Genomic DNA, 27,075 nt, shown 5'->3' on the forward strand with positions numbered 1-27,075 from the left:
CTATAAGAGCTTCAAGCTCACAATCATTTTCCTATTCTATAAATACGTGACTGAACATTTAGGAGCTCTCTTTCGTTTGAAGCTTCACATTTTCTGGGTGGGGGAAAAAGGAGAGGAAAAAGACGTGGAAAAATTTCCGCCTTTTATTTCCCTCCTCTTCCCACGCGCTCTGCAGACAAAGGTAAGCCATGTTCTCTATCTAGTTTAACAGCTAGGGTTTATTAGATTCATCGATCTACGAATTTTTACCCTAGAAAAACCAAAGATCTTCTAGATATGGTAAGTTGTTGCACGTGAATCTCTTTGAATTCTTCGTTTTTTTTATCCTTTATGCGCTTTCGAGTTTTTGTAATTCTAGGGTTTCTTCCGAAATTCGTAGGTTTGGAGTATATCTAGCTTGAAGAAACCCTTAAACTGTGTCAATCTCCTTAGGAAGTTAGGTTTGGCAGTGTTTTGAGATTCTATTTCTTTACATTCTTAGGTTTTTCTTTTTGCGCTTTTGACCCTTTCAGATCGTACGATTTCTGAGAATTTTTAGGTTTTGGAGTATTTTATGCATGTGGAAACCCTAGTAGTGATAAATCTCATTGGAAAGTTAGGTTTGGAACTCGATCTCGTACCCTTGTTAGGGTTTTGTGCTTCTGATTCTTTTGTATTCTAGGATTTGTGGGAATCGTAGGTTTAGAGGTTGGTACCCCTGCCGGAACCGGAGGAATTGTAAATCTTTGAAGAAAGTTGCGTATTGCAGTTGAATTCTTTCTTTGTTAGGTTTTTGAGATTCCAACTCTTTTTGGCCTTCTGAAATTTCTAGGTCGAGAGCTCTTTGGATCAAATGATTTAAAAAAGGAGAACTTTTTTCTGTGTGAAACAATTAGAATAAATGAAAAGAAAAGATAGGTCGTCAAAAGAAAGTAAGTTCCCAGGCTAATCTCTTTTGTACCTAGTTTTTTGGGTTTCTGGCTGTCAGTAAAGTTACATATTTTGGATATTTTACGTTTCAAAACCTTAGGCTTCAAATTCCTAGAGGGACTCTGGCTCTCTGTCAACTCTTTTTAACTATCAGAGTTCCTGCTTCTTTCAAACAATAGTTTTCAAAGTTTGTGGGATTTGTTTCTTACTAAACCTAGAGACCCCAAGTTTCTACAGCAAGGGAGGAATTTGCTCTAATCTCTTTGTCATCAAGGTATTGATTTCATGCTGTATCTTTCGCATCTGGGGTTTGCAGAATATTGAAATTTAGTACAGCACTTTTATTTTATAAGCTGTTAGACCTCTGAATTTATAGGGCTTTAGGTGTTCCTGCTCTAATTTTCTGAGTCTTCATTCTTGAAGGGATTTCGGGGTATTTTGGCTTTATCTTTTGATGCCAGCTTGGAATTTATACTTGTATAGTGAATTGTTGGTCTGTTCTGATATTGATAGGTCTTCTTTTTGCTTGTTTTTTGGTGTCTAGCTTCTTGAGAGATTTACCCCAAGAATTCTGTTCTTCTCTCCAGGGCCAGTAAATTCAGTTCCTAAGGATTTACCAAACAACACTCTATTGGGATTTACTCAGAGTTCTGCAATCACTATATCAGGTCTTTGGAGTGTTGATATCTGAGAAGCTCTTTCAAGCCCTGCCTTCTCTGCTGCTTCTGCACCCAATTGGTGTTCTCTCTGATATGGCTTCTACTGCATCTACTTCTTCCAATGGTCCGCGCTATGCACCAGAAGACCCTACGCTCCCCAAGCCATGGAAAGGCCTGGTCGATGGGAACACTGGATATATGTATTTCTGGAATCCAGAGACCAATGTAACCCAGTATGAGAGGCCTACTTCACTTTCAGGCCCACTCCCCCCAAAATCTGCTTCAGTTCCTATAAGTTCTTCTGTTCAAACTCAGCAATCTTCAGGTTCTTCAGTTCAAGGGAAGCAGCAGTATAAGTCTAATGAGGAAAATGGCCGATATAACAGTAGTAGTAGTGGGCCTAAGCTTGCAGCAATTCCTGGAGCACAGAACCACCAGGTAATGGTCATCCTATTATTCATTTATATCTATTAGTTATTTTCTTGGCATTCTTTACTTAATTACCAAACGGTTCATCTGGAAACCGATATAAATTGTGAACGTGTGGTAACATACATGGATATTGAAGTGCGCATTCCTGAAAGGAATTTTTTACTTCTCTGTGGGATCTAAGAGTCAGAGGATTATCCTTTGCCTTGTGTGGCAAAACTGGTGTATCAGGTAGGGGCCCAATTGCTTGTGACAACCAAAAGCTGCATGATAATCATTTGCCCCTTGGGTGATTTGTATTGTGATTTTTAGGAATCTAATGAATATTTCCATTATTTCCATTTTCAAAGGAAAGCTCTCAAATTAAAATTCAAAAAATTCTTATGTACATTCTATTAAATTGTTCATATTAATTTTAAAAGTCACCATATGCTCTTTGTATTACTATTTTTTGGGTAGCTAAATTAACAATTGTTTATATGTTTCGTTTAGTTTATGTGGTTGGATTCATTATTTTAGCTGTTTTTCTTAAAAAGAGAGGGGGCGGGGGTGATTACCGATTCTTTTCTCAGCTATAGATGGCCTATGAAAGTGGTCCTAGAAATCTGGAGTTTTTTTGTGTGTGTGTGTGTGTGTGGCCTTGCATTCTGTAGTATTAACTATGGGCAATCCATATATCTGGCTACTGTTGTACATCATTAGTGGTTTGAACTTTGAACATTGAAGCTCTGGAGCTATACTGTTCCTGTGATTCGCTTATATATGATGAGATAAGACCTAATGACCTCTGCCTTTTATCTATAATAAAATGATGAAGGTGCAAATCATGCCATTCAAAAAAAATGAGGGTGCAAATCATCAGCTTAAACCATGGTACTCGTGGCCATATAAATGATATGCAGATATTAATTTTGTGACTTTTGTCACCTTCCATTGATTTTCTTTCTTTCTTTTTTTCAGCTCTTTCAGTTTGCCTAGTTGTTAAGTCACTTTGTGATTTAGTAACCGATTTCTTTTTCAATGTTTTTTATTTCATCTTTTCTCCAAAGCTAATAAAAGTTCTTTTCTGCATCAGGGTGCGAGAGGTAGCAGTTCCCACTTACATAGTGTACCAAATGGTTCGGTCATTACTAGTAATGGAGCAGCTAGTGTGTATAACCATGGCCCTGGAAGGCACACTTCAAGATCATCTGCTAGAGTGCCTGGATCCTCAGATATGGGTGGTGCTTCATCTGCGGAGTCCTATCGCCGTCACCATGAAATATCTGTTTCTGTATGCATCTAATGCCTTCTAATCCAAGAGTCATCTCTCTTTGCATGAAATCTTTCATGGTTCTCTCAGATGCCTGCTATTTTACAGTTTTCAAGTTGCACTATATATATATTGTTGAGATCCACTTTAGTATTATATGGGGCTTCCCCAAATTATAACATGTTGATTTTGCCAATGATACATGCGATGGGGCCATACCAAGTCAAGGGGCTCCCATGTCATTTTGTGTGTACCTAGTCATTCCCACCAAGGAATTGGTTGGATAGACCTATTCCCTTTATTTATTAAGGGGCTTGCAATTTTTATGATGAAATTTTTTAAAATCTTGATCGAGTTCACAATGTTTCCCAAATTTTTATTGTTTCCCAAACTTGTATGTAAGCATATCTGCATATGTGACTAGTTCACAATGGTTGGGCCTCTTTGGGGGTACCTCAGATAATGCATATAATTTATATGCACCTCTTTTAAGTTTACTATTTTTTTTTTTTTGAATGGTAGCTATTTTCATTAAAAAAAAAACAAGGAAAAGACTGAGATGGTCCATCCTAACAATACAAGTGAAGAAGAAAAGAAAAACAGGAAGAGAAATACAAGGATGATGACAGAATTAACAAAACAAAAAGAAGCCGCGGGATCCGAGAACTCACTGAGGAAGTCAAAATTTTCAATCCTCGCCATAACTACCCTATCCCTTGCTAGCTTATTTGCCACACTATTGGCCGAGCTCCGAACATGCAAAAAATGTAGTAGAGCCACCATCAATTATATCTTGAATCTTGTAAAAAACAAAGTGGGCGAATCTGCGAGGGGGAACCGACGAACCTCTAAGCCACTGGATGACACTAAGGGAATTCCCTTCTACACACACCCTATCCAAGCAATCTTTAACTAAATGTTGCATTCCTCGGTATACGGCTCGAACCCCCGCCTCGCTAGCATCTGCAATACCAATTGGCCCCACAAAAGCCCAAATTACCTCTCCACTTGAATTTCAAAGAACACCTCCAATACGCTCTGGACCCTGGTTCCCCATAATATATCCATCAAAATTCATCTTTAAGAGTCCTTGAGGAGGAGGATCCCGATTTTGAATGGAACTTATAAGTTCACCATTATTATTTACAAATAATGGTTAAAAACTTACAATATTTCTGAATGCCTTCCAACAAGGCTCCATTGTCACATTCTCAAATAGGATTCACTAAAATAATGTTATTTGCAAATAAGGACCAATTTTGATACTTATTTCAAACAAAAAAAAGGGACCAATTTTGGTGGCATTCAAAGATAAACTTTCCTTTTGTTGGGACCTGGGTAGAACTCACCCTTAAAAGCTAGTGGTTAAGGGGAGGGTGCCCAAATCCTTATAAGCCCATCCACACCCTTTCACTTATGCGATGCGGGATCTTTGCTTTCGCGTGGAACTCCAACACTCTCTCCCATTAGGAGTACCTTCGCGAATGAATGTGGGACAGATATTTGAATGCTCTCATGGGTTAGCGGGAGACCTACTGGACAGACATTATAATATAGCACCTTTCAATGAGAGATGTGAGCAAGAGGCTTTGAGAAAACTAGTGTTTCTTGAATTATATGAAGCCAGTAAGCGAAAATCTTTTTTGGGTATGTGCTTAACATGGGGGTTAGCGAGCTCCTCCTACTGAGATAAAGTATAAAGCTTGCCTGTGCAAGTCCCCGGTCCCCAGGAACTAAAAAAAAATCGATTCAAGTAGCCAACCTAATTTGTAAAAAAACTTTGGAAATTCACCATTCAAAAAAAAAAAAAAAAAAAACTTCGAAAATCTGATTGCATACTGGATGTGAAAGACATGTTACAGAAGGCCAATACTGACCAAAACAGCTGGTTTTGATTTTGCAAGTCTTGTGCGTTAACATTAGGAAGTTTTGAATTTGATGGAGTTTTTGTTACCAATCAATGTGAACTTTCCTGTGTCATGTTTCTATTTTGATTTTTGAGTTATTGATGCGTACTGACAGAGTAGGCTTCTTTCAATGTAAAAATGTTCAGGGAGATGATGTACCAGCACCATTTATGACTTTTGAGTCTACAAGTTTTCCCTCAGAGATTCTCAGAGAGGTATGCTTTGCTTCACATCATTCGCTTTAGTCTTCCCCTCTGTAGGCACATTAATGTCTAGAAGCTTCAGTAAGTTTGCTCAACTCTGTTACCTAACAGTGTTTCTGCATGCAATTATTGTGATTGCTGGAGGTGTCTAACTTTGAGCTTCAGACTCATGTCCGTTTTTCCGTCTGTACTTCTTTTGTCCCAGATGCGATATTTGCTCCCGGGAGGAGCTAATGTCGTACTCCTTGGGGAGGGCTTGCATATAGTTGGAGCGCCATATACAGTGGACCAATTTGAGAAGGGCTTTCCGAATCACCAGTTCGTGGCCGGGGCTACCTCCGGTGATGGTTCACTCTGCCACTCGGTCCGAACAGAAGAAGCCCCTTTCTCCTGCTCCAGCTTGCATCAGCAAGTGGCTGTCTGCATATGGGGGATTTGCTTCTTCTTTCCTAGCTAATCCTCCGGTTAATTCCAAAAAGAAAACAAACAGAAAGATAAATTTTAAGCCAGTACTCCTCTTATGGAGATCTCGCGGTGTTCTTTTGCTTTTCCAGGTACAGGATGCTGGGTTTTCTGCGCCCACCCCTATTCAGGCCCAGTCGTGGCCTATTGCTTTACGAAGTCGTGACATTGTAGCTATTGCAAAGACGGGTTCAGGGAAAACCTTGGGTTATCTTGTTCCGGGATTTATTCATCTCAAGCGTTCTCGCAACAATCCCCAATTGGGTCCTACAGTGTTGGTTTTATCGCCAACTAGGGAGCTGGCAACGCAAATACAAGTTGAAGCCGTAAAGTTTGGCAGGTCATCGAGAATTTCATGCACGGTATGTCTCTGTTTCCATGACTATTTTTCTTCCATAGTTGTTATTAGTCGTGTAGGGTTGTTCACTTATGTATCAGTCTCCATGCCTGACTTTAGAATGACTTAGTTTAACCACTTGTGCAAAAGCTAGACATCATAAGCGTTCTCACTGATTATCATTTCACTTTGGCTCAATTTTAGCATGTGCTATGGGCTGACGTCTTATCCCTGGGGCAGTTGCCAAAATTTGAACTGAAAAGGGAAATGTGTAAACCCCTCTAGCTTCAAAACCTTTACATCTTTGTCTTCTTATTTTAGTAACTTTCACGGAAATATTAGAGAACCTGAATATTACATGCTCAAAGCCTAGGTATTATGTGCATTGGGAAAGAGCAACAGAATCAAATGATAAATAACCTGGAACTAATTTCCCTGTCACTTAGTCTTAATTCGAGGAATAACAAATTCCTTGGCCCCCCCATTCATTCGGATATTGAATAATGGTTGCGTCTTTGTGTTGCGAGTGTGACAGTAGCTTTCTTTCAAAAAATATCTCCCCACAATTTGAATTGCTGTGATATTCGATTCCCAGCATGGATTCGGATTCGTGATCCCGACACGGATTTGAGGTCTTGGATTCGGCAAGCCCCCAAAAGTAGGATTCGGATTCGGTAATTTTTAAATAAAATAAAAATTTTAAAATTAAAAATTAAAAATTTAAATGTGTGTGTATATGCATATGTATATATATTCATGAAAAGATTGAGGGTAGAGGGTTGTTGCAAGTTTTGTATTAAGACAGTCAAAGGAGGAAGGGGGTCCATGTTTGAGGGTCGAGGCACTAGGGTTTTTATTAAAAGACTATGGGTTGTGCTTTCATATAAAAAAGTTAAGAAAACACATTTAAAGGGAAAATATACATGACTCGCATTTTAAAAGAGACAACGATGACTTGGATTCATAAAAGGAAAACAGGATTCGTGCGGAAAAGAGACAGCGATGAATCGGATTCGCCCGAAAAAACATTCGTGCGGGACACGGCTACGACAAGAATCCGGGTGTGTCCCACATGAATCTATGTCCGATTCTCATGTGGAGACGTGTTGACACGGATTCGGCATAGGGTGGCAAAGAATCCATGCAACATAGTTTGCTGGGCTATAACTGTCATGAATTTCTGATACAGAGATACCCCTCTTTTTCCATACATTTTTCTGCTCCGTCAGTCTGGGCGTAGATTAAGAGTCAAGAATACACATTAAATGCCCCCAAAATTCAATATGGTCTTTTTCTATAAATTATGTAACTGTATGAAATGATACATTCTTTCTCTTCACTTTTATTTTGCAATTGAAAAACTGATACACGTCATGCTTCAAGCCATGGTCTAGCGCCTCACAACATACCTCCATGCTTCACTTTTTGGTTGCTGAAATAAGTTCTTATCTGATTCCAGTGTTTATATGGAGGAGCACCAAAAGGTCCACAGCTAAGAGATTTAGACCGAGGAACAGATATTGTAGTTGCAACTCCAGGGCGATTGAACGATATTTTAGAGATGAGAAGAGTCAGCCTTCGTCAGGTTTCATACCTGGTGCTTGATGAGGCTGACCGCATGCTGGACATGGGTTTTGAGCCTCAGATACGGAAGATCGTGAAAGAGATACCTGCCCAACGCCAAACTCTTATGTACACTGCGACATGGCCAAAGGAGGTTCGTAAGATTGCTGCCGATTTACTGGTTAATCCTGTTCAGGTTAACATTGGCAACATAGATGAGCTTGTAGCAAACAAGTCTATCACCCAGGTATGGATGTCACAATTCTTCTCTTACTGGTCTCCTGTTGCTTGAATTAGATACCTGCTTTATTTCTTTATTTTCTTCCGGTTATTTCGTACATGACCTACAAACGTTGCTTTTAGATTATTGTGTTTTTCCTGTGCTCTTGAAGTAGATATGTAATTACTATTAGGGAATTGCTAACGTCCATCGCAAAAGGCATTTTGCGGCCAGTCTGTCGCATGTCAGACCAACCACGTCATGAATGGAGACAAAAGCTGTTGTCTTCATTCACTAGGTGGCTGGTCTGACATGCGACAGACCAGCTGCGAAATGCCTTTTCCGATGGACCCTAGCAAATCCCTTACTATTAATATATATTTGCCTCTGGTTATTTTGTACATACCCAACAAACTTCTGCTCATAGATTAATGGCATTTGCTGTGCGGGGTCTGAGGCTGATATTATTCCCTGTTTTTTCAGAATCAGAAACATTAAAACCCTTATCTGTTTTTTTTTGGTCTCCTTAGTATATTGAAGTGGTCACGCCTATGGATAAACAGAGGCGGTTGGAGCAGATCCTGCGATCCCAAGAACCGGGTTCTAAAGTCATTGTCTTTTGCTCGACCAAGAGGATGTGTGATCAACTGGCTCGCACTATCACTCGACAGTTTGGAGCTGCTTCTATTCATGGTGACAAATCTCAGGATGAGAGGGATCGGGTATTGGGCCAATTTCGATCTGGGAGATCTCCCATACTTGTAGCCACGGATGTTGCGGCTCGAGGACTGGACATAAAGGACATCAGGTAATTACTGCTGATTCTCCTTTTCTTGGTTCTTTGCACATAGAAAGTGGAAGCATTTGTGGCTGAAATTTCTTGCATTGGATTTGTCCTGGTGGTGGTGGTGCTTTTTTTTTTTTTTTTTTTTTTTGAGATAGTTTGCCTGCAGCATGTTATTTATTGGCAATCATGCTGTCCCTGCAACACTAATTTTAATGAAGGCCTCATATCCATCCTCTGTTTCAGGGTGGTTATCAACTATGACTTCCCCACGGGAATTGAAGATTATGTTCACAGGATAGGTAGGACTGGAAGAGCAGGAGCCACTGGTATGGCATACACATTCTTCTGCGAGCAGGATTCAAAGTATGGGAATGATCTCATCAAGGTTCTAGAAGGGGCGGATCAGCGAGTTCCTCCAGAGCTTCGCGGCTTGGCTTCACGTGGTGGTGGAATGGGCAGGATTCGACGTCCATGGGGTTCTGGCTCTGGTGGTCGCAATGGAGGCCGATCTAATGGTGATGTCCGGAATGATTCTTCCGGTTTTGGTGGTAGGGGTGGACGGGGCCCGTCACTGTCTTCCGGAAGGCTGGATAGAAGCCAAGAAGGCCGTGGACACAACAATCATGAGCCTCGTGACAGGTACGGTCACATCTTCCATCTATCTTTCCACCAAGACCTCTCTTTTTTTTCACAGAATATTCTTGAAAACCTAGTTTTTTAACGGCAGGTACGATCGAGGCTTCCATGATGCTCACGAGGTGGATGCACGTGGTAGGTATGATAGAGGGTTCCCTGGTGATAATAATGGCCGGCACATAGAAGATAAGAGCAGAGGCCGTAGTAGAAGCCGTAGCCCTAGCATGAACAGGGGCCGTGGATGGGGTGGCCGGAGCAAAAGCAGGAGCAGGAGCCGAAGTCGAAGTTGGAACCATGGACACAGTCGAAGCCGTAGTAGAAGCAGAAGCCGCAGCTTTGACAGATATGGAGCAGAGCCACCAGTGCGTGGACATTCTCCTTCGCCGAGGAGGGATGTCTCTTCACTAAGTAATAAACAAGTGAATCGAGTTTGTTCACCACGTGATCATCATCAGCAGAAGGGATCACCATTGAGAGAGATTGTCAAACCTATTCACTCAATGAGCCCACAGATGATGAGATCAGGTGGTTCTCCTTTTGAGGAGGGCCAGGAGAATTTTAAGCGGTCTGTTAGTCCACTACAGAAGCATAGAGAATCCCTGCAACATGAGAGGGAAGGGTTTGTGAATGAGGCAGCTTGGCAGCAGCGCAAGCCGCCATTACCTTACCACGGGGAGGAAGAAGAGGAGGGGTTGATTCGAGAAGATGAGGAAGGTATGATCCCTGCAGATGATGAAGATGGTAGGACTTCACCTGGTACTGCGCTGCAGGTATCCCATTCTCCTAACTGATTGTGGTTCACTCTGTGGTGCGGTGGCCATACGATTTTTTCGCCTTTGATGAATTTTTGTCTTAGAGAAAGCATTTGTTATGTTGTACCCACTGTAGTCAGGTTTAGCTGTAATAGCAAGACTGGGTTACAAACTTACAAACTTACATTTTCTTATAATATGGGAGAGGGAGAACTTTTGCATGTTCTTGTTTAAATTTTTGTAAATGCTGCTTTTCTGTGAGTTACAGGAGCAGCACAGCACCATCCAGATTAAGACTTTTGACCTCCCATGTAGGATTAAGACTTTTCCAGGCTCAAACTCAACACCAAAATTTTGGCGCTCTCATGTAGGATTTAGACTCTCTCTGACAAGCCATCCACTAGCGACTGGCTACAAAAACTTCACGGATGGCAACGAGGGGAATAGGTGCCCAAGTTGCAACAGGGCTCCTGAAACAGTGAATCATCTTCCCCTGAACCGCTCTAATATCCCAAACTAATATTGAATTGTATCTTCCTTGGAACAGTGTATTGCTAAAACTCTGCTTACTGCAGTGCTTGGCTGAAGGCACCAATGGCACGCCGGTCAACCCCCTATCATGTTAGAATGGTAAGACCCTATTCGTTTCAGATTTTGCGATCTTCGATCTTGAAGCTAAGCAGAATCTCCCCCAACCACAAACCCATGAATGAAAAAAGCCCCTAAATAAAAAATTTCCCCTATAAGGAGCATTTCTCCAACTCTCCCAAGAGATACTTAATTTCATAGTCCAGCACATTTATGAAGTCGAAGGGGTCCTCAAGTTCTATTTCCTTAATTCCAAGAATCTTTTTACCAGCGAGCCTTTCTTCCACCCTCCGAATTCCCACTGCCTTATTAGCCTCCCATCGAAACTTCCTCAATCTCCTCTCGTCATCCAGAATTTTGTTGAAGAAGGGGTGTTTATGCAAAGGCGAGTGAGTGTCCTTTACATCAAATGACCCGTTAAACGGAGGAGTTCCTCAGTGTTATATTGGGATGACTCCTTAAACAATTTCCACTATCTTTTGAGAAGATCTTTAGTAATTTATCATTTCTAGAAGCCCTCTCTTCATTTCAGATTATGAAAACCAATTCTAGGTCCAAAACCTATTATTGGACACAAAATTACATTTAGATTTGAGTCCAATGGTACGTTTAGGGCTGAGAATTGGTTGTCATAATCTGAAACGAACAGGGCATAACAGAAGGCACATGAGAGAGAGAGAGAGAGAGAGAGAGAGTCTACGACCAGTTTTAAGACGGGCCCGGTTTTGCCTGAGAGATGCGAGTCCACTGAGCTCTCATGCCGCTGTTGGTGAGAAGCTTTTGTGAGGATAGCACTAGTTAAAAAAATTAACAGTAATGGAGACTTTATTTGCTGTGCGTGGGTGAAGTACAGAATGTTTCAAAAAGTACTGTGGAGCTCACTTGGTAGGATGATCCAAACCATTCAAAACATGATAAACAATATAAATTGGCTGCGCTTGCAAGTCATCTCCATAGGATGATTCAAAACATGTGCAGTCCCTCTACTAATCGAAGGGTTAGGATCATCCCATGTAGATGGTTTATGGGGTACAACCATTTACATGGTGACCCGACAAATGAACGGTTTGGATCATCCTATGAAGTTGGCCCCAGTACTTTTTAAAAAATGCCATACGCGTATGTATAACATATAAAATCTTACACTAATGAGGGTATTTCAAACATTTTCACTTTCATCTTTATTTGCAAAAAGTTTTCTCTGCTTTGAAATAGTCTTCTAACTTAAGGGAGCCTCATGCTTTATAATTTTTTTTTAACAAAAAGGCCAGATTGCTAGAGCTCATGCCTTGTGGAGCATGTGTCCCTATCTCATAATCTCCATCTTACACGCAGCACACATGAAAGGTGATCGATCATGTCCGTCAATCTAGTGGGCCATAACAAAAATCATAGCTTGGCAATCCAATCACTGCCTTACAAATGGATTGGTAAAAACAAGTTAACAAAAAGAATAAGCCATTCAAGGGTTCTGATCACAAACTCGTGCTAGGTTTACCATGGTTGATACTCGGCTAATCTCTCTTTTTGGTTCGTAAGCTGGGATTGAACCTCTAACCTCCAGTTTGAAGAACAAAGCCTTAACTACTAAGCTAGAGGCTCAATCCCAATACTCAGCTAATATGTACCTTACGTGTTTCTGATAGACCATTGATCGACCAATTGGCCAATCGCAACAATCTAATCAATAGGATTTTGTTTGATTTGTATGGCCGAGATCGATCAGTGTGGTAACACTTATCATAAACTTGGGTTTACTATGCTGTAACTCTCCTTAAAAACATTTGAAACATGTATTTACTATCTTAAATAAAAAATAACGTAAATTTAAATTCAATCCATGCAGTTTAGAAAATGTCATGGTGAGAACCGAGAACAACGATAATAAAAGGGCATTGATAAATCGACTCCCCATGTGTCTTTCTCTCTCCTCTGGGTTAGAGAGAGAAAGACACATGGGGAGTAGATTTAAGATAGATATTAGGGAGTCGATTTATCACTCCCCTAATATAATTATGTAATGACGAATGAATACTACATAAGCAATACATATGTTCATCCAACAGCGGACAAAGCTCCTTGAAAATTCAATCTGGACCGTTCATGCAACACATTGGACAATCCTATCCATCCGATCAATTGTGGAATCTTCGCTACAATCTTCTTCTCCATCCATCTCCATGATTTTTAATGGAAAGGTTATCTTCAAACTTCAAAGTGGTAGACATGGATAGGCCTACGTGGTTGCACCATAACGAACGGCCTAGATCGATCAAGGTTCGGTCCAGATGTATGTAACGTGGACTGTCCACGTTGTCTTGGACAAATTCCTCTAATGAATCAATGTTTTTAGGGCAAAAAGAGCTGCATGTTTTGTATTTGAGTAAGGGACATTTGATCCGGAATTCAATTAGAAAATAAATGCAAACTAATTGAGTCATTAGAAAAAGTAATTGTCATTAAGCACACTAAATAAAAATTATAAATAACAATAATGAGAATTGAAAAATAGTCAAAATTTAAGGAGAGTTATGTGGCTTTTCAGTTATAAAAATTGCTTTACTAGTCACTAATAAAAAAAGCTTTAACTCTTAGTTCTAATCAAAATAACATGAGTTAAATGGGAAATTACTAAAAGACCCCTGGCTTTTCCACCAAGAAATTGTTAGGGGCCGTTTGGATATGTGGATTTTAGAATTCAGGTTTTTGGTTTGGAAACAGTGTAAAAGAGGGTTCATGATCAAGCTGCTGTATGCTGTCCTGACAGCGTTTCTTGAATTTAAAGTGAGAAATCCAGGTTTTAAAAATCTCTCCTGCATCCTGAGATTTCTAAAACCTGTAAATATGGGCTACTCTCTTGCTAACGGAAAAGAAGGGCGAGAAGTAAAAAACGACGGCCGGTCCGCTTCTTCTCTCGTCTCTTAGCTACAATTTTGAAGAAATCCCAGATTCTAAAATCCGTTTATCCAAACGGCCCCTTAGTCCTAATCAAAACACAGAAAATTAATCATTTTCTTGCTCAATTTTTCTTAACCGTCCATCCACTTGATCCAACTGCTATGATAATTTGATCAACATAAACATTTCACACTAGTCCGTTCACATGCTTGTTTTCCATGGCTTCTAGAGAGAACACAACATGTTTGTAGAGAATTTATATGGTATGTGCCCATTAAGTCTACTATTTCCCCCTAAGTATTGTTGGGCCCAATTCAAAGGACGATCCAAACCTTTAATTTACTGAGCCACAATGTAAATAGGCTGTAAGTCTGTAACCTGTAAATCATCTCCATTGGATGATCCTAACACTCCGATCTGTAGTGAACTGAACACTATATAAACCTCTGCAGAGATGATTTACGGATACAGCCCAACAAATGAACGGTTTGGATCATCCTTCGAAGTGGGCCACGATGTACTTCTGGAAAGACACTGGACATCACTGCGAAGAGAGCATATAATTTCACCATGTTCTTATACACAACAAAGCTCGAGTTTGAAAAAATGATTTCAGTCATTCTGTTTAAAGGGGAGGATAAATATGTCATTTGGCAAAAATGTTAGAACGGAAGGCTCTTTTTGGCACGTGGTTGGAAAACATAAACAAGAGTTTATCCTACATTTTTGTGAGGGCCATAAATTTAGCAAAGCCTATGAACGTCAACTACGTGGAATGAGTTTTGACTAAAAAAGACTTCTAAATATAGAAACATGCAAGAGGACGCAATCATTGTAGCCTTTACCCTGTTTAACACCACCAACATAGGAAGTTTAACAGTCACAATTACTGTGCAATTCAAACCGTGCGATCAATCCCAAAATCGACGGCCATAATGTCACAAGAATCAATGCATTTCTTATTTTGCTAATAAGAACAACACCAACCAGCTCCACTGATCACAACATTCAACAGTTTCCCTCTCTCTCTCTCATGGAGTTTGAGAAGAAAATGAGGGAAGAGCTTTCTCACCCACCAACATTTGCTATTGAAAATAGTTCTAACCCTGATTTTGGAGTTGGGTTTCCCTTTGAAGCCCCTTCTTCAAAAGGGTTTCATGATATGTATCATTTTGATCAATTTCCCATTGAGGTGTTTTCATCAAACTCATCAAAATTCGGCTTCTCGATGACTCCGTATATCGATCCTTTCGAACCTTTTCCAAATGGGTATTTGCCGAATTTATCCAACAATTGTGCTAATGTGATCATGGAGAAATTCCAAAATCGAGGCGTCTTGAACTATCAGGAGAGAATGATGGATCGGATTGAACTGGATCAGAATCAGATCATGAATTTTCTAAATGTCGATCCGATGGGTTTCGGACTGCCTGATGAAGTTTCATGCATAACTGGTGACAATGGATTTTATGGAGAGGAGGGTGTGATCAAGAAGAGCGTGCTGGTGAAAAAGATTTGTAGAAGTAATAGGAGATCCAAGGTTATCAAAGGGCAATGGACAATGGAAGAAGATAGGTAAGAAGAATTTTCTCATTTCCTTTTCTTTTCTTTCTTTTTTTGGGTGTTTGATTCTCAATCTTACGTTTTAATTTTCTATGTTTGATTTTGATATTCCTTTAATCTTATTTGTGTTGATCAAACATCTCCAATCTCATGTTTTTGAGTTTGATGTTTATGATATGTTGAATTATAAATGATACGTCTTTTGTTAATAAAAAATTTGATATCGCTTCTCTTGTTTGATTTTTTCTTGTATTTGATCATTTCTATTGATACATGTAGATTGTTAGTTCGTTTGGTAGACCAGTTTGGAGTGAGGAAATGGTCTCATATTGCTCAGATGCTGAATGGAAGAGTAGGAAAGCAATGCAGAGAAAGATGGCACAACCATCTAAGGCCTAACATCAAGGTTTTTTCCTTTTCTTTCCCATTTTCTTCATGCCTACCCTATTAGTAGATAGTTTTTTGTTAAATTCATTGTTAGAGATCATCCATTTGTTTCCCTCACTACATGCGCGCACACACACAATACACACACATGGGGAATGGTAAACTGAAGAGCGCCCACCTGCGCCTCCATTGGATCCATGTCACCAATATCCATTTATTATTTCTTTATTTTGCAAGTTGCCCTTTCGTTTAGCATTCCTCTCTTATATATATATAATTAAGATAAACTGTCGACATGCATGCAATAGGATTTCTGGTATACACACTCGCATCTGTGCGAATAATTATGCCCTTCATGCCACATGTTAGCACAAATGCATGCAATCCAAATTTAGCATGTCGTCATGTATTCGATAATTACGAGTAAGAATACGGAGGGAGTACGAATCTTTTCGTATGTATAAAATAATGTAAATGCATATAATGTACATATTAATTTGGAGTTTTTGTTCAGTTAGAGAAATTAGAGATCATTTGAAAAATTGTACCCATTGTTTTTGAATAATTAGAGAAAAACTACACACGTGTGTGCGTGTATATATGTAGGGATTTGCTAGGGACCATCGCAAAAAGGCATTTTGCAGGCCGGCTGTTGCATGAGAGAGCAGCCAACTCAGATGAATTAAATGAATAAGACAAAATCTGTTGAAAAGTGAGACTATGTTGCTGCTCTCTCATGGCCAGCGCGCGAAATGCCTTCTGCGATGGTCTCTAGCAAATCCCATATATGTATATTGGGAAGTAATGTCACCATACCCTTTGTGAGCATTTCCATCCCCTTTTGTTAATCTTTTTCTAAAAATAGTTGCATTTGTTTGTCTCTTCCTAAAATGAGAATATTTTCTCCCTTTATTTTGTCTTTTCCTAAAACTGATTTTATTTTAAGCAGAGAATAAACCAATGTGGAAATTTGTTTTTCTTAAGCCCACAATTCGGGCAAGCACCTAAAATTTCATTAATATGAGAAAAAAAAATGTGGAAATGTTATGGCCATTCAAAAAAAATGTGGAAATATCATTTCCTATATGTCTATCTATAGTATATACTAAATGTGAAGTGTTCTTTTGTCATTCGGTTTTTTTTTTTATGAAAAAAATTATCCATAGAACATAAATTTTCTAGAATTTTCTATACTCATTTTACTTGGACAGTATTTTTCATAATTGAAACTTTACCCTATTTTCAAGAAGAATAGCAAACCTACTCTACCTTGGATTTTTTCCATGAAATATTATTTTCTATGATTTTTTTTTACATTCCATGTTTTGATGTGGTGGTGCCCACCATTTTACACCAGGTTTTGATGCAGTGGAGCCCACCGTTTTACACCTCATGTTTTTGATGTGTTGGGGCTCACCATTTTACTTCTACTATTCATACATAAAAGTAGATACAGACGTATTTCGACCGGTCTTAAGTCTACCTTTCTTTCGACGTAAAATGGGAATAAAACAGATTTTACACTCAATTAATTTATGTCGAAAGAATGGGAGCCTAAGGGCACGTTTGGCTACCATGATTTTTTTTTTCATGATAAATTGGTGTCTCCAAGTGGAGATGAGGGTAAAGCGGCTAAAAGTCAGGAAATGAAAACAAGAAACTATTGTCTCCAAGTGATGAAGTGGCTAAAAATCAGGAAACAAAAAAATGATTTTCTGATTTTTAGCCACTTCTTAGGCTCATCTCAGTGTGCCCTCTCAATTGTCTCTCCTTCTCATGCTGCCCTATCCCCCTCTCACCACCTTGGAGACAAGGTGCAATCAATTGTGAAAAAAAATTCCTAGCCGGCAGACATGGCGTAAAGGACAAATGTGTCTTCTATGGTCCTGAGTGGGGACCTGTCTAGATATGGGACTCGTTGGGACCCACCCTGATATTGTGGTCATGAGTAAGGACATGGTTAGGTGTATATGGGACTAGGTGGGACTCAGCCTGGTTTAGGGCATGTTTAAAGGGCCTAGCCTAACAACATCAATCAGCTCTTGAGCTTTTGGCATATTGTTATCCAGGCTGAAAATACTTAAATATCATTTACTAATATATGATGTCACATATCTTCACAATTTTATAATAGGGAAATGTCCATGAAAATCAAATTGTTGTATTCTTTTTCGTTATTGTGTATTTGATTACTACTGCAGAAAGATACTTGGAGTGAGGAAGAGGACAGGATTCTAATCCAAGCTCATTCGGAGATAGGGAACAAATGGGCAGAAATTGCAAAAAGATTACCCGGGCGAACTGAAAACTCCATTAAGAACCATTGGAATGCAACCAAGAGGAGGCAATTTTCGCGGCGAAAGTGTCGAAGCACCAAATACCCCAAAACAAGCTCCATTCTCCAAGACTACATAAAGTGTGTGAGTTTAGGAATGCTGGGCCATAGGAAAATTGAAAAGAACCCAAATAACACAATGGTTGCAAAAAGTACTAGACCCGCCCCACCGGAGATTCCAGATTCTTGTTATAGCGACCGATTAGTCCCCAATTATGATTTTGGAGATGTTATGGATTTTCCGGTGGACGGCACCACCGGAGAATTACTTCCGGCGAGATGTGATGGTGTTTCTCTTTTTGATGAGATGATGATGAATGGTGCTCCCTTTGTGGATGAGAGTTGCGTGGAGATGGATCTACCGTTGGATTTGTCATCTCTCATGCCGTGTGAGAACATGAAGAGGGAGATTGATTTGATGGAGATGGTTAATCAGACCAAGAACAAGTTCTAATTAAGATATCTGTTTTAATTTGCTTTCTTCCAAAGCTTAGATAAATGTTAGAAATTTCAGGTGTAAGACCCAAGAAAGTGAGAGTGAAAAATAAGAGCAAGGTAATGGGAAACGGGTTGGGTTGAAGTGAAATTTATGGAACTTAGGTTAGGGTTTTATAGGATAGAGAGAGGAAGATAATGTAAGCAACAACAGTAATTTTCTTGGAGAATGTTTTACTTGTTTTCAACATTTCAAATGGATGGTATTTTCCTACTTTTAGTATTTTGATTTGATTGTCAATTGAGCTTTAGAATTCATGCAAAAATACCTCTGTCTACTAAAAAAAAATGACAAAAATATTCATGTCACATGGAAAATAACAAAAAGTACTATCCTTAAATCATAGAACATGGGAAGTGATATATCCGCCCCCACTATTTTACTTGGGACAGACACCTCTGGTGTATTTATGACTGCATAGGGGCTGATTTACTCCATGTGAGAAGGATTCAACGGGCCTGATAGCCACGTACACTGTAGGTGGCTGTCCTATGTAAAAGAGGGGGTGAATTTATCATTTCTCTAGAAGATGACAAACTATGTTGTTTCTCATAAAAATAATCAAAATACCCTCTCATAAAAATGACAAAAAAATACTCTAAACTCATGGTTAATGACCAAAGTCCCCTTATCTTGTAGAAAATAACCAAAAGAGACATTCTTAGGCCCTGTTTGTGTTGGATCTTGGAAACGGATTGTGTCACGCCCTAAGCCGGGGTACCTGTAACATTGCCGCACGCCCTCCAACAAAATCAACGACTTAGGCATGCAAGCCCAAAACAATTAACCATATTCCATTTTCAAAGCAACAAGCGGAAGACAAATTTAATATTCCAAAGAAATTCATAAATATCCATATTAATTAACCCATGAGTCAATATGCTCGCGATCCACAATGATAAAATAAATCCCTACTACATGCATAAGCAAATGTCTACTAAAATAAATAAATCCTTAAGCAACTACTGAACTATGAAATCTAAACTCTCTAATACGATCTATAGCTTTCCTCATGCCCGCATTCCCACAATCCAAAGCTATCCTTCGACATCTGTAAAAATAAAAGATGGCGTGGAATGAGTTTTTACACTCAATAAGTAATTCAAGGATTCTATGCAAGATTGGATCAAGTATCTCTCAAACAAATCACAACCTCCAAATTAAAAGAATAAAACTTGTTACGTAAGAAACATGTGATGTGCCGATGTATAATCGTATAGAGATACAAAGAAATAACTAATCAACAACTAACAAATTTTCCAAGGCACAATACAAGAACAATTCGTATTCTTCTAGATATAGGTAGGTATCAAAGGGAACTCTCCCCTAAAACAATGCGCTTCCACTCGGAATGCCAAAAGATGTCAATGGAAACTCTCCCAACATGCACTTCCACTCGGACGGCTAATGATACCACAACCTAGCTATACTAGTAATACAATCAATGTCAAATTATGATTCACTTGAATCGAACAATAATCACCCAATTGGTAGCAATCATCATATCGCAACAATATCTCACTAAGATTTATGAGCAATAATGAGATCAACAACCATAAGACATAGTTCAATTTGCAGATTTTAATACAATCAATTATATGCAACAAACACAAAGTACTTGATCCAATTTTCATGAGTTTCTCAAACCAAACATGCCTTCTGAATAAACGAGATTTACATCAGTTCTTAAACAAAGTTTTCAATTTCCAAAATAGTTCGCAAATCAAAATTTTCATGTAGAAAAACATCCTACACCGAAGCACGAGATTACTTACCACAGCCTGAACAACTGATCTCGTTTTAAACCTTTAAGATCGACCCTCCAAATCACCTATGATCCAAGTAATATTTTAATTTAGAAAGTTAGTTCATCTTTAGAATATAATTTAGGTGTATTCCCGCTACAATGGTACTGCCTGATTTTCAAACACATTTTTAGACATACTAGACAATCGGCAGAAAAATATTCATATAATATTCAAGTGAAATCCAAAAATTATGAAACCAAATCCATTTGAAAGAAGACTAAAAAATATATAATTTCAAAGAACACATCAAAACCTAGATCAGATCAGAAGACCCTCGTTTTTAGGTCGTAACAGAGATCAGACCCAGATTTCAGGCAGATTAAACCCACTGTACGAGAATATTCATTAAATAATCATCTGAAATCTAAAAATTACAAAAAAAAAGCCATTTGAAAGAAGACTAAAAGATCTATAATTTCAAAGAACACATCAAAACCTATATCAAATCAGAAGACCCTCGTTTTTAGGTAGTAACAGAAATTAGACCCAGATTTCAGACAGATTAAATATAAACTAACATTAGGTCTTTCGAAAAGCCATGATTTCTCCCAAATATAACGACGATCTAAGAATAAATCTTGTTTTTTTTTCTTTATTTATTTAATCATAACTATATATTTGAAATAGATTATTAAGATCAAAATAAGAAAATTAATTTAATTCGTATGCCTTTGGGGAAGAACAAGTTTTCTCTCTTCCAAACTCCACGTTCCAAAGTTTTCTTCTTTAGGGAAGAGTGTTGCACGTTTTGTGTTTAACGTAAGTTTATGGATTTCCTTTAAGAGTCCCTCAATTCCTAAATTTCGTGTATCCTAATCTTATTGGACTAGGAAGTTTTTCCATCTATCAAGTAAGACTTTCTTTAAAATAATTAAGGACTCTTGTAAATTTTCAACTTGGGACAAAAACACCTTCTCATCAATCACTTGGACGTATATTATATGTGTATAATAGTAATAGTTATTATTATTTAAAGACAAAAAAAAAGGGACGTTTCAGATTGTGAGTCCAAAACTGATAGGACTCACAATCAAATCTCAAAATCGAAATCAAACAGGGCCTTAGCTGAGGAGGACTGCATGGCAGGGATTGCCACCTTATTGGTGCCTTGCTTGTGGGCCGAGTCCTCACAAAGACCTAGTGGGCCCGTGGTACAATATCGGAGCTATATCTTCACATGCTCGAACCAAATCCCTTCCCGACATACGGTTGGATCATTATTCAACATTGAACCCACTGAATTCATGACAGTTGGCACACTAGATTAATTGCTTGAGCTGTAATACATGTGTTCTATTGTTGGGCTCATGTCGCTGTGAGAATATTCACGCAGAGATGGGTCCCACGACACATGTAACACCGATCTGTGGTTTGGGGGCCCTTAATCGATCTGGTGGGTCACCTCTAAATTTTATAGAACTCGCAAAAGATCATTGGCACAACTATCCATTTGTAGGGGTGTCAATGGATCCACTTCGGATCGGAAACGATGGGAAACACCTATGTGATATGTCTTAGTAACGATCCATTCATATTTCTTATCGGTCAGATTGGATTCCGAGTGTTCTTCAGATCGTAATTTATTTGTCTCGTTCAAGACCCATTTTATCTCGGACACTTCATCAGACCATTGGAGTGTCCTAGTAGGTCCTACTTAATTACATCTTATACCGTTAAAATTCTCACACTGGAACGAGCGAGCATGACACGCAACTGTGGTATGCAGTGGGCTAGGGCCTTAGGGGCCGGGGTTAGATATGCAATCGAAAGAAAAGAGCGCTGGTGACTGGACTTGAGAGAGATGAATGAAAAACTAGTAGAAGTAGAATTGTTCAAAAATGCGCATAATCTATTTTTACTAGGGTGCGTTCTTTAACCATTCTAGAGATTTTCGTTGGTTCTCACATGTTACAACAGTCATGTTGTGACTATTAATCATTGACTGAACATTTGGAACCATCTGCATATTCAGGTCATCCAATGAGAGATCAAAGACATGACATACTAATAACCAAGAAAACATGGAATGTAGTTAACATACTAACCATTTCTAGATGATGCTCACTTGTTTGGAATGGAGTAAATTGTTAACCCCTGAATGCTCTTATTCTGTTTTCAGTGTGTTTGGGCAACCAATGGTACATGTTAGCTTGATTCAATTCATTTATGGTTCACTTGCAATTATAATCCTTTAGGATTGAACTGCCTTTGTTCACATTGCATTCCTTCTCGTCTACCTTCACCTTAAATAGCTCTTAGGACTCACATGATTTTTGGTCACTCCCTTTTTTCTAGTTGTCAAACAGAACCTTAATTATTTCAGAGCCCAATTTAACTCATAGATGTTCTGTCCAATTTAAAATACTTTTCTCAATTTTAAACTTCAGTTTCTGACATGTTATTGATTCCTTGCCATTTTTCTTTGCTTTTTGAATTTTAGTAGTGGTTTTTCTCACCTAAGAAGAAAAGGCTAACACCCGATTTGTTTTGGATTTTGAGAACCGATTGTTAATCTAAAACTGATTATTTGACTCAAAATTAAGGTCTCGTCCGTTTTAGATTTTGAGAAACTATTGTGAGTCCAGAACCTATTATTGGACTCAAAGTTAAACATGATTTTGAGCCCAATAATCAGTTTTGGACTGACAATCGGTTGTCCAAATCTAAAACGAACAGGCCTATATAAAATTTTGAGTCCGAGTGTGAGTCCAAAACTGATTATTGGACTAAAAAGTTTGTCCAATAATCAGTTTTCGACTCACAATGGCCCAAGCGTTTTGAGATTTGAGCATTTGATTTCAATATCGAGAGTTGTGGGATCCTCTTTTTTTTTTTTTTTGAAATGGCAAATTCTATAAAAGAATAAGAAGGGACACCCGAAAGGGAATACCCAAAGTTACAGAACAAAAAATAAAAACTAATTACACAATGAATAGGACATCAAATAGGATATTGATCAGACCAATTCATCAAGTTGCATACCACCCCTCTTCTAGCCAACGCATCCGCCTTCTCGTTAGCAGACCTTCTAACATGAATCAACTCAATATCTGATTCCGCCAATATATCTTCCATTTCGTCAAAAAGATCCAAAAACCTCCCAGGTGGAGCCACCCCACCCCTCAGCCATCGGATAACATTAAACGAATCCCCTTCAACAATTACACTCTTCAGACGGTCCCTACTCACCTTTTTATGCCATTGAAAGCCGCTTGGACTTCCGCCTCCGTGGCGTCAGTCACACCTAAAGGGCCCCAAAAAGTCCAAAGAACCTTGCCGGCATCATCACGACATAAACCTCCCACCCCGGCTGGACCAGGATTCCCAAAGCAAGCACCATCGAAGTTTATTTTTAACACTTCTTGAGGCGGTGGTTCCCATCTCTGCAGAACTTTATTAGCCCACTCACTACTCAAACACACCACACCCCATCCTTCCCAAAGATCAAACGCTGAGACAAACCGGAAAGATGGATGGCATCTCGTCCAATTAATAACCAATGCAATTATCCGCATATAAAGATAATGAGGAGCCTTGGACATTCCCTCAAACACCCGCGCATTTCTCTCCTTCCATACCACCCACCAAGTGGCAAGCAAGCATACTTCCCACAAAATTTTCCCTTTCTTCTTCCAAGGCACGAAGCTCCATTACAAGCGGGATATATATTATATCCTATGGCCCTTGTTTAAGCTGCTAGATCTTGTTAGATCTTTACAAGCGGGATAGATATTATTTATAACCTATGGCCTTTGTTTAAGCTGTTAGATCTTGTATCTTAGTTCTCGCTTAGGGTTAAACCTCAACTAATTATAAAAACAGGACCTCCTTTTCTTCCTTGGGCCACCCCCTCAAGTGTATTTATGACTACTTTTTTACGCTACAAGGGGATGGCCAAGGAAAATGAGGTGAATATCTCATTTCCTCTTTTATTGTTTCATCTTAAATCAAGAACTATCCGCAAATCAGTGGCAGTAGGTGTCTTTGCATCAGTCACAATCATCGGTTGTCAAAACTCTCCCGTGTGGGCTCCCCCAAGTTGACTCCCTTTTACCTTGGCCATGGTCTTGCATCTTGCCTATAAACTCAATCAAAACAGCTTTGAATCTCCCGAGTTATGACCACGTCAACTGAGTACACAGCAGCGTTAATTGAGAACTGCGTCATGCCGAGCCGACAAGGATTTGCTTTGGCCCCACTTTGGCTCGCATCCGCAGTTCCGCACATGTCTTGAATCACTGACTACATGTGGAATATTTAGGGTAAAAATGATTTTGGTTGATTTAGGGTAAAAATTTTCTAAAAAAAAATCTCTGGAAAATGAATTTTACAACATTTGGCTAAATCATTTTCCCTAGATTTTTTCACTTGAAGGTTTTGTTTTCTAAGAAAATTTTGATCATGCTAAACCCTTGTCTCTTCGTGGAATATTTACTTTCATGAATAATTTCCATAAAAAAATTTACCCATGATAAAAACATGCTGAACTTCTTCGGATCCAGTCCAAATAATCTTAGCAAACCTTCTATAGGCAAACCTTCAATAGAAAATAGAAAAATGCTTAAAAGAAGAGCACAAGGACTCATTGCCATTGGCTACACTTTTATTGGAACTTTTTATACATAAAAAGAAACGCTAAAAAGATAGTAACTGGTAGGAATATGCATGAATGACATCTAATCATACAGAAAGTCTGATTTAGTTTCAATGAAATGTGGTTAAAGCTGCAGTTTTTTAAAGAAAGCCTCGTTTTTCATTTCTCATTGGGGGTATTTGAATTTCGAAGAGATGATTTACTGTTCTCTCGAAAATTTACATCTCAAATTAGCTCCCCAAATGGGTGTCTTCTTAAGAACCCTCTTTGAAAAAAGGTATGGGTACATTTTTAAGGAGTTTTTATATGGTGCCCAAAGCAGGTATTGTGTAACAGGCATGGTTTTAAATTTCGACCGAAATCCGAAATCTCAGTGGAGACCGACACCGAAATCGACCAAAACCGAAATGGTCATTTATTTCGGCCGAAATTTTGGTTTTTCCGAAATTTGACCCAAAAAAACTGTTTTTTTTTTTAATATTTTACCGAAATTACTGAAATTTCGGAAAATAAAATAAAATATTGGTTTTGGGTTATGTACCAAATTTCGATCAAAATTTTGAAATTCCAGAGTCCGAAACCGGTACCGAAACCAAAATTTTAAACCTTGGTAACAGGTTCATCCCTATATTTGGATAAAAAATCATGGGTGGCATGCTTGTTGTACTACTTGCACGAGCATGTCCGGGCACCATATAATTTCTCTATTTTTAAGAGATATCTTTTTAGAGAGATTTTATATGGTTTGTGGATTTGTTGTGTAGTATTTTTCAAGAAGTACTGCATGTGCCCACTTCATAGGATGATCCAAACTGTGCATTTCGTTCGGCCACATTGTAAATAGGTTGTTCTCCAAAAATCACGTCCACCGGATGATCCCAACCCTCCAATATATTGAGGTTTTTATAATGTACAGTACCTCTCCTTTAAAACCCTCTTATTGACCGATACACAAAGAAAATATTTTGTTGCAATTTGTAAATGAACAAGATACTGAGGAATTTTCGATATTTAAGATAAAAAAATTATTGGAGGAATGATAGAATGAAGGGAGCCCTATAAAAAAATCAGCTGCAAGAGGGCCCCTATTGGTTGATTTCTGCAAAGTCTAACACGGTTTCCTCTATTTAAGGTGTCATCCATTTTTTCGGGCGCCACCACCATATATGCACTTCGCAGAAAATCAACCCTTGAAGGTGGTTTCATGAAGGGTGCCTTCATTCTATCATTGCTCTAATTATTGATAATTTAAGAATGGAAGCTGATTTACTTTATAAAAATGAAGATATTATAGGGTATATTTTCAAGAGTTACTAGTCGCTTACCTCCGGGGATTTTTTTGGGCTTACCTCGGGGCATTTTTGGGGTGAACGGGGCATTTTTGGGGTGAATTTATCAGTCATCTAAGTCGTACAGTAACCCACACACTATCTAGAAAACAATCAAATATGTGCTGATCCAATTGATAAAACATATTTAATCTCATTCAGTCGTTGGTCCACAGTCTACTAGATACTAATAGTTATTCCACATATGATTTAGTATTTTTTTTCTTGGGAAGTGATATGTCCTTCTCCTTTTCTTCCCCGGGCCAACCCCCTTTCGAGTATTTACGAGTACATTTTTTCCACCGGAATGGTATGGCCCTGGGAAGAAAAGGGAGCGAATATATCATTTCCATTTTTCTTTTGTGTGCAGATCCGCTTGTCCTATTCTTCATGGATTTCGAGCCAGTAGGTAGCCTCTCTCCTCTATCCCTCTAGTGTAAAAAAGTTTATAGTAAATGGGCCACGAAATGCCTTTCCGCATAATTGCCTAGCAAATCCTATGTAAAATTAACTGGCAAATCCTATATGAAATATTTGGAAAAGGGAAATAATATATTCACCCTTTGTTTTTACTTGTGATAGGCCGGCCAGTGTAAATGAGTAGTCATAAATACACTGGAGAGGGCTGTCCCAAGTAAAAAAAAAAAGGGGCAAATATATCACTTTCCTGTGGGAAGTTGTCTTAAGAGGTACGCTACCGAGACATGTTGGAAATTGTGGTTTGGAGGAGGCACGCTACATGTTCGTCTCTTTCCCATAGATAGGAGGGTGCAAATGGGCAGGATCCGGGGCAGTCTAGAATATAGTAAATGGGCCTAAAATATAGACCTATCTCATGTAAAATGACCTACATTCAACAAAAATGCTTTTGAATAAATTTGAGAACTATTACTAATCATGCATGTTGATCCCATTTGCGCTTTTGAGAGGGAAACTGGGCTAAAGTTTGTAATCGGGCTGGC

General features: G+C 38.8%; 2 protein-coding genes across 5 annotated transcripts; both read left to right on the forward strand.

Moving 5' to 3' along the window:
* Positions 1–40: 40 nt before the first annotated feature.
* On the forward strand, positions 41–10,337 carry LOC143884460 (ATP-dependent RNA helicase-like protein DB10). Of its 4 annotated transcripts, none has more exons than XM_077388048.1 (9): positions 41–181; positions 1,497–2,006; positions 3,073–3,270; positions 5,303–5,371; positions 5,914–6,183; positions 7,618–7,968; positions 8,472–8,749; positions 8,972–9,367; positions 9,456–10,337. In XM_077388048.1, exons 2-9 carry the CDS (start codon positions 1,662–1,664, stop codon positions 10,153–10,155), a joined length of 2,607 nt encoding a protein of 868 aa, XP_077244163.1. In that variant the 5' UTR covers positions 41–181; positions 1,497–1,661; the 3' UTR covers positions 10,156–10,337. The 4 variants fall into 4 exon arrangements, with proteins under 4 accessions (XP_077244163.1, XP_077244167.1, XP_077244164.1 ...); XM_077388052.1 differs by having other exon boundaries at positions 8,505–8,749; XM_077388049.1 differs by having other exon boundaries at positions 46–181; positions 1,454–2,006.
* A 4,156-nt stretch (positions 10,338–14,493) lies between these two features.
* Positions 14,494–18,605, forward strand: LOC143883173 (transcription factor MYB118-like). Its single transcript, XM_077386525.1, has 3 exons — positions 14,494–15,177; positions 15,445–15,571; positions 17,754–18,605. The coding sequence occupies exons 1-3, from the start codon at positions 14,636–14,638 to the stop codon at positions 18,339–18,341; spliced, it is 1,257 nt and encodes a 418-aa protein (XP_077242640.1). The 5' UTR covers positions 14,494–14,635; the 3' UTR covers positions 18,342–18,605.
* The last annotated feature ends 8,470 nt before the right edge of the window (positions 18,606–27,075 follow it).

This window comes from Tasmannia lanceolata, unplaced genomic scaffold, assembly GCF_043159265.1.
Source record: "Tasmannia lanceolata isolate RefF3 unplaced genomic scaffold, GAP_Taslan_0.1 ptg000008l, whole genome shotgun sequence".
Classification (NCBI taxonomy): domain Eukaryota; kingdom Viridiplantae; phylum Streptophyta; class Magnoliopsida; order Canellales; family Winteraceae; genus Tasmannia; species Tasmannia lanceolata.